Here is a 12,708-nt window from a genome sequence, read left to right as displayed (position 1 = left end):
GTTGCAGGAGCTGCTGGGGCCTCCGTTTGGCAGTATGGTGGCCAAGGCTTCCCCAGCTAGACCTGAAACTGGGTGTGGGGCTGTGCATCGCTCTTGATGCTGATGAAGGAGAGGAACAGCAGTGCAGGGATTGTCCCAGATCACACACGTTATCTGTCGAGGTGCTGCTTACCTGCAGCTGAAACATACATCTCTGAGAGTGCGGCCCTTCATCTGTGAAGGGTTGTTGTGAGCACCGGGTTTTCAAAAGTAGTTCCTCAGATTGAGTATACCAGGTTCTATCTTGAGCCTTCTGGCCATAATCTCTGCACTGCAGTACTCTGTATGAAGAAGGTGAGAGAATGGTGGCACAGGACGATTGTGGGTACCACGTAGGGCTGCTCTGATGGCGAATAAAAGCCCTATACATTAAGAAAAAGCATAATAGTGTACTCTATGTTTATGAGCTTTGTATACTGAAGGGTGAGGATAAAAAGAAATGAGTTCTTCAGTTGAACACTGAATACTGCTTAAATCTGATGGCCTGTGGCGGGGGGGGAAAGCAGGGAAAGACTTACAAGGCGAATGCACAAAGGCTGCTTTGAGAGCCTACTGGCACACCTCTGGTGTGAGTGCTCTCTGAGTTGTCACTGACTGTTAGAACAGCAAATTCACATTTTATTTATTTTAACCTGAAATAGGTGCAGGTTTTTTTGAGTCAGAGAGTTTGTTCTTGCACTTATGAATGCAGCCTAGTTTTGTATGAGTGGCAGAGACAAGTTGCGGAGTAATTTAAGGCTGTTGTTCCTTGATGTTTTCAGATGCTTTATATATATATACCCAAAATGTCAGGAAAATGATTTTTGGTTTCTTGCTTTTACAGCTTGGCACTGCCATTGGCTTTTTGTTGCCACCTGTCCTGGTTCCAAATACCCCTGATGATATTGATCTAATGGCACATAATATAAGCATAATGTTCTATGGAACAGCAATAGTATCCACGCTTTTGTTCTTCTTAACGGGAGTCGGTAAGTGTTCTGTTCTTAGAGTGTGAAATTACTGTGGCCATAGGGAGAGTTTATGCTGTTGTACTTCAGGCAGCTGACTTAGCCCACAGGAGTCGAGTTTACCTCCTCTCAGGTTACTTGTGCTCACTATCTGTGGTGTCAGCCTTAGGAGACAAATGTTACTGTGTGTCATGCTTCACCTGCAGCAACCCCTCTCAGGACACGCAGGTTTTTTCTAGAACCCATGAGGGTACTATGATGTAATGGAAATTCTTTCTGTTATTCTTACAATTTAGATGTGAAGGTCTAGAGACGTTGCAGATAAAGTCAGTCTCTAACCATATGCTGCCAGCAGTGAGATGTGAACAAGTTAATTAACACATCTATTCTGGCTGTGACTCGTTTCTTGCATGAGGAAAACCTAGAATGTATATTTATGGAAGTATTAAACAAGACAAATCAATCTTGTTAAATGTATTGAACTAGAACACTTCATCTTTCAAGAAAGAAATGGGTACGACTCTGGTAAAGACAGATGAAAATCTTTTTTTTTCCCCTAGTGTTTGAAGAGAAGCCCAAATACCCTCCCAGTCACTCTCAAGCACTCCTGCAAGCTATGCCTCCTGAGGATTACTCCTACAAGCAGTCAATTATTAATTTAGTCAAAAATGTCCCATTTGTACTTCTGCTGATCAGCTATGGTAAGTGGTTCTGTCTGGCTGTTGTCTGGCAGAGCAGTTCCAATGTGTGGCAAAAGCACGGTGAGGTTTAATTGTTGTGTTTTTTGGTTGAGGGAGGGAATGTCAAACTACTATGTATTCAGCAGCCTATACTGGAAAACCCTGCAGTATTCAAAATACCATTTATAGGTCTGGAGAAGAGATGTCGCATGGTAGATAAGAGGTTATTCCTCTGGTCTGAGGCTTGGATAGCAAAAGATTAACTCTGTGGTAGCAGATCTGTGTGGCTAGATGTGGGGTGACTGAAGCTCTTCTTTTGCTGTTGCAGGAATTATGACTGGAACATTTTATTCCGTTTCCACATTATTAAACCAGATGATAGTAACTCATTATGAGGTAAGTATTGTTTTGTTTTTGTCTTTTAATCTTATATTTGCAGAGGTAATGGTGTTTATTACTTAGATTTGGTTTTCTTTGTACCCGCCCATACAGTTTCTTGCATCATACAGCTGTGGGAGTCATAGGAATGTTTGTTTGCTTTATGACTGCCAAGAGGTCTGAACTTGACTCTGAGTGGAAACAAGTTATTAATGAGCACCATATAAATATTTGTTGAAAGGGAGAAGAAGTGAACGCTGGGAGAATTGGCTTGACACTGGTGGTGGCAGGAATGGTGGGTTCGATTATTTGTGGTTTGTGGCTGGATTACACTAAAACGTACAAGTAAGTGTGGGTAGGCATGTATGGGGCTAAGGGTAGGAGTCTGGTGCCATTGTGTTAGAAAAATACTGCAGGTGTGGAGGTGAGCTGATGATAAAATGCAGCACATCCCTGATCTTCTAGCAGCTTTGAGTTTCAGAGGCTACAGCAGAAGTCTGACACTCTGTTACTCATTCTTGACCAAATGAAATGAGATAGGATGCGCTGTGGAGAATGCGAAGACGTGAAGGGGTTTTCCATCTACTCCTGTCTGTGCAGGGATTGTAATGCCATCAGGAAAAGTCTTGTGTGTCCTACGTGTAGTGGCCAGAAGGAACCCAGTAGGTTCCTTCTCCAGGGAAAGCATAAAGGCTCAAAACTTAGTCTCCCTTGTTTTGTGAGGCATCCAGTTGAGGGATTCCCAGTTCTTGTACTACTGGACCTGTTAAGAAGCACAGCATTGGCTTTCATTCAGGGGATGACCATGCAGCAGAACTCTGTTTTGGTGTAAGAGCTCTTGAGTCCATCACCTGTGGTGTGGTGGCCCCCAGGAGCGGGCAGTGCTCCAGAGCGCTGCTGGCAGCAGAGGAGTTCTCCCTTGGTGATTCTCAGGTGTGAGCACCATAGAAACCTGTAGGATGCTAGTGCTGTAGTTGGTTTCTCCATGCCTTTTGGCTTGTAAATGACTGGTACATGCTTTAATGTTTTGGATTACATCCCTCATTCCAGATTTAAAATGTTTTATTTATTTTTCTGGCTTGCTTCTTAGTCTGATTTTTATCACTAATATTGATTTGGCTGCTCCTGTTTTGATCTTTATATAATGGACTGTGTTGCAGAATGGCCAAGAGGTGCAGCACAGCGGAGAACTAAAATAGTCTTGAGGTAATGGTTTCCTGTGCAATTATTTGTTGTTTGAGAGTCTGAGTAGTTCTCTTGGCCTTGAATGAAGCAGCCATGTAACTAAGGCAATAAGGAGTTGGGGAAGGAATATCTTCTCGCTGAAATGCATGATATGGTTAAGTCAGAGTTACAGGAAATGAATTTCATTATTGTAGAGGGTCAGTTGTTAGCAAGAGAGTAAATAACCTTGTGTTTAAAATGTTAATGTTTTTATTGTTGTTGCGTTGCAGGCAAACTACTTTGATTGTTTACATTCTCTCTTTCATTGGGATGGTGGTATTTACCTTCACGCTGGACCTCGGATACCTTATAGTGGTGTTTGTGACTGGAGGAGTGCTTGGGTGAGTGATGAAAGGAGGTTAGAAGGCTGATTGCTGTTCTGCTCAGGAACAGTATTTGACTGTTTTAAATCAATGTTTCTACTGTGTGCTCTGTCACTATGCTCTCAACCTATGTCTGTAGCTTATAGATATGGTTTATTTGGCAGGCAAAGCAAGTGTTGAATCATATTAGATCTTGAAAACAAGCAGCTCAGAATAGCAGATAATTCAGAGTACCGGGTTTTGATGCCTGATTTTCATAGCCATAGTAACAGATGAAAGCCATACCCATCATCCTCTTGTTTTCTTCTTCAACAGGTTCTTCATGACCGGCTATCTCCCACTCGGGTTTGAATTTGCAGTGGAAATTACATACCCAGAGTCTGAAGGCACTTCGTCGGGTCTCCTCAATGCATCAGCACAGGTTATTTCACTTATTTATTCAAGTGATATAAAGTTCAGGACGGCCACTCTGCTAGAGTTCAAGTCTTCCTTAGATTGGGCTGCTGGTCTCCGTTGTGTTGCTGTAGTCTTTTTAAATTACATATTTTTAAGTTATTATTTGGTTCAGTACAATGTGATCTGAATCTGATGACTCTTTTCGGTGTGGTACTGATGAAGTGACTTGTTTGGTTTGTAGATATTTGGAATTGTCTTCACGCTCGTTCAAGGAAAGCTTACAACAGACTACAGTCCTCGTGCAGGAAACCTCTTTCTTTGTGCTTGGCTGTTTGTGGGCATTATCTTAACAGGTAATTAAGCAGAAATGTAAGTAGTGGTTTATTTTAAATGGAAGAATGTTGAGATGTTTCAAACGCTTATGCTAATACACATATATTCTATGAGTTCCTGTCTGGGCTGAGGACCAAAATGACTAATAAGTGCAGCGTATGTTTTGTTTAAGTTTTGCATACATAGCTGTGTCCACGTGCTTTGTTTTAAGGATGATGTTGCTAGTAGGTGGACAACCATTTGTGGCAGGTGTCTGCCTTCAAAGTAGGTTAGTGAACATAAGCAAAATGGTAAATGCAGACTGTTTGCAGTTTTTTTAATGTAAGAAATGATGATTTTTATTCCTGAACTGTAGCAGTGATTTGGACGTGCCAGTATTTGGAATTATGCTAGAAGTGCCACACCCACCAAGCTTTGCTTTAGGTACTCATGGTTTAAAAGCTTTTATTGTCATTCTTTTGCATGTGATTGGTGAAGAACAAGTTCCAATTGTCGCCACTTCAAATTACAAGAGTCAATGCATGTATTTTGAGTCGGTGCTGAAAGCAGCTTCTTAGTGCTTGCACTGTGTAGCATTGCCCTCGGAATGCATGTCATTACAAAGCTGGAAATCAACTTTCTCTTTTTTTCTTCCCCAGCCTTAATAAAATCAGATCTGCGAAGACACAACGTGAATTCAGGGATTGTGAATATGGACGTTAAAGCTGTAAGTGGTGACTCTTTTACACTGATTATATTACTACATTTGAATGACTGGCTTCTACTGAAATAATAATGTTAACAGAAAAGAGTGATTGACAAAAACTTACTATGTGACTGTTTCTGTGCTGCTTTGTAAGGATGGAGCCATGTGGGATGCTGCTATCAGATACATTTCTCTCCTTAGTTTCTGTGAGAAATCTCTGCTCTCAGATTTTCCTGAATTTTATATGGCTAGTATTATTTCTGGAGTCTAGGATTTGTTTTTCCATATTTGTAAGTAGTTTTGTAAACTGTGAAGCCTTTTTTGCATGTTGCTTTAGGAGGTCATGCTATAGAAGACGCGTTTTATTTTAAATACCTGCCATACCTTTCAGTGAAGTCAGCATCTGATGAACTGAAGTCACATTGCAGTTCTTATTCTGTGTTTTCATGAAGGGCCGGGTTGTTCTTCTGCTGAGCACCCTATTGAGTTATGGGAGAGTGAGCACTGTGCTTCCTGTTGTTTACGAGGTTCCAAGACCATGGTTCAGCAGCTTTTACAACTTAACACAGTCACAAGTAGAACTAGGACCAACACCTGAAACATGTTTCAGTGCTGTTATTTTCTTGACCCTTTGGATTCAGTTAAGGACAACAGTTTTCTGAAGTCAGATATTTTAAGGTCATCTATATGCCTTTTTGTATTATAAGGACATCTTACAAATACAGCAGCTTCTGGTCATCTGCAAGCAGCTTGAGCACTTAAGGTTCAGAAACTTACAAGTCAATGCCACACAAGCAGACTTTTTTTTTTTTTACCTGAAACCTGTGTGGCCGTGTTTGCACAGTATGACAGCCTATGTGTTTATCAGCTTGGGTTAGGGTCATCATGGAGATGGACATGATGACTTGTACATAGCAGTCCCTGACTGTTCCACAACTTCATTAATATTAACCCCAATAAAACAAAAGCATGGAGTTCTCAGCCCAGCATTATCACAGATGAGAGCTGCCTATGTTAATAAATGTAGAACAGCTGCCTGTGTAAATAAAGATGAAATAATACACCGATTCTAAACCTTTATTAAGATTCTCCCATATTTAATCGTGATGGGAGGGGGAAAAATGGAAGTTAATCTCCATGTGATAAATATCTATATGAGAGAAGGGAAAATAGAGCCTCATGTAAATGTCTCTTCCAGCGAATGAGCGACATATGCTATTGTGATCTACCATACTCTTGTAGTCTAACTTAGTAGTTACCCAAGAGTACTGAGGTTGAAAGTGGCTTTGGCTGTATTACAGCTTAATTCCTGATTACTGCTTTCTTCTTCCCACAGGTACCAGTTGACAATCCGGTAGAACGTGAAACTTGTACTGCATTAAAAATTCAGTCAGATTTGTAAACCCAAAAGAAGATGGCTTAGAAACGCACAATTTTGGTTGAATGCTGAACAAAATTAGTGTAATCACTGGATTTTATGTGTATGAGTAGTAAAATGTGTTTCGTGACTTTGGTGACAGTTGTGTGGTGGGAGCTATGAAGATGCTGGCTACGTTTTGCCCAAGATATAAACAGTAGGACTTTGTGTGGAATATTTGTTTTAACAGGTTATGAGTTTTGCCACTTTGCTAATGAAGAACTGTCTGAATCACAGAATCGTAGTGGTTGGAGGGGACTTCTGGGGATCATCGAGTCCAACCCCCAAATGCTCTCCGTTCTAGGAAGAAATGTACGTTCAGGATGCGCACCAACATGTGCATATGGAATCCTGAAGTACAGTCATGATCAGAAGTGTCTTCTCCCCAGGAAATCAAAAGTTAGTTAATTTCTTGTTCAGTCTTTTCTAGTGCGTTTACCAAGTCAGAGTAGGTAGCTGCATGACTGGAGGTATTCATACTTTTTTTTTGTAGTGTCTCTGATGTAAGACAGTATTTCCTTTTGGGAAACTGTCTATAGCACAATTCTGAAAATGAGATGACTGCAATTATGTGTTTTGAGTTTCTTTTGCCTTGAAACTTCTTGATAGGTACTGGAAGGCAGATGAGAGAAAATGATTTTTTTTGTAGATTCATCAAGCATCTCTGGGGAGATTCAAAGAGTTTCCTACTAGGTGTATTGAAGAAAATACATTTCTTATTAAATAGAAAGAAAAGAAGAAGAAAGAGCATTGATATCTATCTATGGTGAAGTATTCACAGGCAATGGAATATGATTGCACAGGTTGCCTCCTGAATATTTTTTTTGTGCTTTCTCAGTTCAAATGAGAGGAACACGTGTTTACAAAGAGATGGTGCCTTTACAAAGTAAAGAAGATCCTTGCCTCATCTTGAGTTTGACCAGTGCTGCTGAAGAAATTCCATTTTGCTTGTTAAACCTCCTGAATATTTGTGGAGTATCAGAAAATGTGTTCTAGTTATGTTGTATCATTTGTCTCCTGTAAAATTTTTGTGCTCACTGTATAACTTAACGGTAAATAATGTCTTGTTCCTCACAGTTAAAAGCTGTAAGGGTGACTGAAAGGAAATTAGTGATGTTTCTCTTTCATGAAATACTTGCTGTTTAAATAATGAGTCTTAGCTACAAAGTACGCTTCTTTGCTTTTGTATTATCATTATTTGTATTATTATTTCTCACTGCAGTGCTACTGATATTGTTCTTCACCTTATGTACTACCTAGCCAGCTACAGAACTGACATCCCTACAGTAATGCTGAGGCTCTTCTACTACTGAAAAAGTCCAGCCAGAGTTAGCAGCATTGAGGCTTTAGCAGCCTTTCAGGTGAGCTTGCAGTTTCAGTGCCGTCAGTGGTGCAGTCTCTGGGTTCCTACAGCTGTAGTGCCATCCTGCAGGTTGAATCCTGCTTGAAGTTTTTTGTGGGTTACAGCTTGGTATGGGGAACTTTGCAATTCCCAAGATAGTCTTTCAAGGCGTTAAGTATAATTAAATGCTTTTCTTTTGCCTTGTTTCTCTATCGATTTAGAGATTTCTTTTTTTATATAAAAAAGAACCTGTATATGTAGCTTTCTTAACAGCCTCTAAGCTTTGCTCTTAATTTAGCGTTTTGTGTGATAAATGCTTGAGACATGAGTAGGCTGAATGGCAGTTTATGTATCTGAAAAAGCCAGGCATATCTGAACATTCATCTTTCCAAAATGAGTCCATGCCTCTGCCAGAGCCAGCACTAGAGAGAAAGCAGGCACACCTTATGGCTCCTGGAGAGGCAAGCTCTATGAGAGGAGTCTTCTGAGACAGCTGAAAGGAGATGTCCAAATGGCAGGCGAGAGGACAGGAGTGGAAGTAGAGGTACTTTATTTATCTCAGTTCTTACATGAAATGACTAACTGATACCAGCTGCCCCATTTAGGGATGTACACGTTTTCAGCCGGAGTGAGCAAAGTGGAAGTTCCTTCCTTTTGCTTTCTATGAGTGATTTTTGCCTTTAGAGAAGTGGTGATACTATGATATATATAACTCTTCCACAGAATACAGGTTCGGTAAATCTTTACTGTGTTCAGACTGCAATTGCTATGCACTTTCCCTTTTAAAAGCAAAAGTTTAGCAGAACGTTCTGTTTTGGGGATGTGCTTTCAAATGTCCGATAGAGTCTTTGGCACTATCCAGAATACTTTCTACATGTCTGCTAAACGCTGTTCACGTTCTAAAGTTGAGCTCTTAATTTATTTTCAGAATTCCTTTTCCCACTAGGTTCCAGTTTGTTTAGTTGTTTTCCGTTGATTATTGAAAACTATTCCAGCCCTACTGGCTCCTTGTGTTTTTCATCTTCTGCCAAATTACTTGGCTGCCCTCTGAAACTGTCCAAACAAGGCTTTTGGCATGCTAGAAAGCCTGCGGGGTCCCTGAAAAGAAAATATTCCTAATAACGAAGGCTTAATTACATCCTGGATTTAATGCAGATCAGAAGGAACTTGAAAGTTGGAAACCTGCGAGTATATATTTATTTGAAAGCTATTTCTGGGCAAGGACTAAGTATAGAAATAAAAGGCTGAGTAGTAAAATGAGAGACAAATAAACCAATAGTCTTCTCATCTTTTTATTAAAAAGGAAAAAAAAGAGGCTCTAACTTGTGGCAGAAACAGGTTTGGGGTAGTTGGGGCTTTTTTTTTTGCTTTTTATTTGTTTGTTTTTAAATAATATCGATCAAATGTGTCTGGACTTGGGAATAGTATTTCTGACTTGATGAGCCATGAGATTGTGGCTCAGCCCTCTTCTGGCAGAGGCTAACAATCATAACTGCTTAAAGAGTAATCAGCCCAGAAATGGGACTGTGTGTGCCAACTGTGAGAGGACAGAATAAGAAACCATGTGAGGAGAGCCATCCCAATCCCATGCATTAATTTGTGTTTTAAGTATCTTTTCTAACTATCACAGGAGTGTGTGATTACTGTTACCAACCCATGTTTCCTAGTGGAAAAAATGCTTTTCGAAAATGCTTTGGACTAACTTCTGTGTGTATAACTAAGTGAAATTGAGTTAAGCCGTGAGTATGTATCCCTCTCATTTTCCATTCTGTGAACTCAATCTTGTCTTGCTGTACTTGTACCTAACACCTTCTGAAGCGTTAGAGACTACAAACGGTTCATAGGCTACAAGCTAAGCTGTTGTATCCATGTTTTATCCCCCCTACACACAACGTGCTGCCTGAAATCTGTGAGGAGAAATTGTTAATACACAAAGTAGAATGGAATAAGCAAAAATGTGCTTAAGAGAAATGCATCTTCTTGTAAGACCTGTGTTATATACTGCTTGTCTTTGTTCTCTCGGAGATGGTGAAGACTTTTGCTGTAATTTTTGTTATTGTCCCATTCTTTGTTTCAAAATAAAACTAAAAAAAATCCCTATGAATATTCTCTGAATGCAGTATTGTGTATATATGTATATATGTGGGTAAAATCATTCCTTACCGTTACGTGTCACTTATAAAGCTTACAGCATGCAACTTGATTGGAGCAAAGCTGCTGGTACAGCTGGTGTGTAAGATTCATTTTCCCTCCTCGAAAGCTGTAATTTCAAGTAGGAAAGCTTTATATGCAAATTGTATACTGTGCACTTAATAAACATGCATGCATTCATATACAGACTGAATGTATACACATTACCTAAGTATTATACACAAGACTATTGGCTTGCAGTGAAATCTTGTCAGCATATGACATTAAAGTATTAGCACCAATAGCTGAGTTGCACTGCTCTAATGTAGTTGTTTATCCTCTGGTTTGAAGGAGGTCTGTGGAGGAAAAAGTATGGCTGAGACCTAAAGCAGGGCTGTCCAAAAAGTCAGCTCCTCCAGGGTAGTGCAAAGATTACTTTAATTATTTTATTTTCAGATGATTAGTGTTGATTCCCAGGACATGATCTGGGGGCCAAGCAAGTCTGAAGGAACCAGCTTCAGAGAAAGTAGAGTCACTGTATGAAAGTGATCTTAATTTTCACCTTCCTTTTCCACACAGTTCTGAGCTACGTTTTTATAAGAGATTAATCCTAGAAGGAGGCTGCAGTTCGTGTGGAGCATCAGATGCACCAGCCTTGTGTGGTAAGTCAGTGCTAAGTTTCACTTGATTAGGATTGTATTCCTCTTAAGTTACCTCTCTGAAAGCTGTAGGCTTATATTCCCACTTAATGTTGCAGTTTAAACATTCCTACAGCTGGGAAGGAACAATCACAGCAAATTATCATTGCCTTAAAGTTCATTCTTTGGCAGACACTTGGTCTTTCTTGAAAATGTGAAGGCATCCTGACTGAGTCAAAGCCATTGTTGAGAGAAAACGCTTTCTTTGTTTCTATAGCTGGGGGTGCCATATGTATCCCAAACTAACAAGTGGGATACACGTCCAGAAACTGGATTTTGCATGGTTAAAATGCACAGGTAATGAATACTCTGGCTGTTTCCTATGCTAAGAAGGCTTTTTAGAGCTTGCTGGATTGCTTCCAGCAAGCCTTTGACAATGGACTTACCTCATATGACCTTGTTCTGAATCAGTATTTCTATCTTTGCTTAGACAACATCTTTCAGAAGTCAAAACAATAATATCCTGGACTTTGTATAATAAAGTACTTCAGCAGTCATATCTCAGTAAAAAAAATAGGCAAAGTGTGGGCCATGTTTAGACACGGTTACTGATTTGTGAGATAGTGCCTGCTGGATATCAGGTAATGTCAGTATTTGGCCTCTAGGCTGCTAGTTTTTAATCAGAGGGGAGAGTCCTAAAGTTGTTGGATCAGGTAGAATAGAACCCGGACCACACATGTGTTCCTTATTCTTTTACTGGTTCTGGTGTCAAGGGTAGAAGACATTAAAATATTATGCTGCTCTTTCTGTGCTTGTACATACTGGCACTTTCCATTATTTCCTTGGGTTCGTCAGAATAATTCATCAGCTAATTCAGAACAACTTCCAGGTGCAGGAAGAAACCTGCTGGGGTGAGAATGGTTTGCCCTTGGCTTATTAACCAGCACTATGCACTTCAGTTTGTATGTCTCGTGCTCCCAGACTGCAGCTGAAATTCACAGAGGGGCCTATTGCTAAAAGCCTGCAGTTCACGTGGAAGTTAATGCTTAAAGCCTAAAGCTCCCGTGCTTTCTCCTCTTATATTTGCTCAAAAAAATGTTTCTAAAGGGTAGAGGAGCCCTCGGGAGTTCGGCTTGACAAAGCCTCCCAGTCCTGACAGCTGACAGTAGAGGTATGGAGATCCAGAAGCTTCTGGGGAGCAAAGAGCCTGGGATGACTTTGCTCCAATATACTTCATCTGCTCTCCCATGGGCTGTGAGGATCTTGCTGGGATTGCAAAATGAGTATGATTCACATGACGGGGTGTAATATAGATGAATGGAAAAAATCATTTTGCTCCGAATGACTGTATGTCCTTTAAGAGCTTTAACTTTTGAAGTTGACCGCAGTGTTTGAACTTTACCCTCATCTGCAGGCACTTTTGCACTGTTTTGTCTACTGTTCAGTCATTGCTTTCCTGAAAAGGGGGAGTTTAAATCTGCGGAGCACTGGCATCCAATGAAGCTTGGAGTGCTGCTCCAGATCAAAAGCTGCTTGGTGAAATCATCAGTGCTGCGGTGATATTTTGTCATACTGTGGAATGAGAACAGTGAATCACGCATTTCTTTCTTTGCAGATTTTGCAGAGCACCTCGATCCAAGAGCTTGAGGCTGCTGGGCTTATGACAAGTTTTATTGCTAAACTTGATCACTTTTTCAGTCCACTCTCAAGTACTCCTGATCTCGAGCAGGCAGTGTTTGAATGGCATCCACTCCTCTCCTGGTGCGGGAAGCAGTGACTCAGTGCTCAAACACAGAGGCTTACTTTGGCAGGGAGTCAGTCCTGACTCTCACCTCTGCTCACCCACTCCAGTTCCCTTGTGGCAAGGGCTGGGGTGCTGCCAATTGCTGAAGAGACAGAAGCTATCTTGTGTCAGAGGAGCAGATCCTTTGTTTAGCAGCTGCCTTTCTTTGCTACCTGTACTGCTATTACACAGTTCCCCTGAGCAAAGTGGTGGTGTGAGCGGTTCACCCTGCGCCTGAAGGTTATGGAGGAAGCGAGCAGTGCAAAAAAGATGACTTTCATAGATTTATGGAAGGTTACTGTAGTGTTTCCTTGTTTTTTTACAAGCGGATCTTGTAGAGAGTGAATCACATGATATGCTGGCAGGTGAGACCTTCATAACAAGTTGTGTTAA

At 40.7% G+C, this 12,708-nt stretch overlaps 1 protein-coding gene across 3 annotated transcripts in view; it reads left to right on the top strand.

Moving 5' to 3' along the window:
• Positions 1-9,868, top strand: part of TATDN3 (TatD DNase domain containing 3) — a 29,921-nt gene extending 20,053 nt beyond the window's left edge. For all 3 annotated transcript variants that reach the window (XM_040697852.2, XM_040697851.2, XM_419425.8), the window contains 9 exons: positions 863-1,007; positions 1,547-1,687; positions 1,995-2,062; positions 2,286-2,389; positions 3,499-3,609; positions 3,907-4,012; positions 4,229-4,340; positions 4,959-5,026; positions 6,342-9,868. In XM_040697852.2, coding sequence (XP_040553786.1) covers positions 863-1,007; positions 1,547-1,687; positions 1,995-2,062; positions 2,286-2,389; positions 3,499-3,609; positions 3,907-4,012; positions 4,229-4,340; positions 4,959-5,026; positions 6,342-6,407 — 921 coding nt within the window. In that variant the 3' untranslated portion in view covers positions 6,408-9,868. The remainder of the gene's footprint in view (positions 1-862; positions 1,008-1,546; positions 1,688-1,994; positions 2,063-2,285; positions 2,390-3,498; positions 3,610-3,906; positions 4,013-4,228; positions 4,341-4,958; positions 5,027-6,341) is intronic.
• Positions 9,869-12,708: the final 2,840 nt, after the last annotated feature.

The sequence above is a fragment of the Gallus gallus genome, chromosome 3, assembly GCF_016699485.2.
Source record: "Gallus gallus isolate bGalGal1 chromosome 3, bGalGal1.mat.broiler.GRCg7b, whole genome shotgun sequence".
NCBI classification, from domain to species: Eukaryota; Metazoa; Chordata; class Aves; order Galliformes; family Phasianidae; genus Gallus; species Gallus gallus.
Note: the sequence above shows the minus strand (reverse complement) of the source record. Positions and strands in the feature narration are given on the sequence as shown.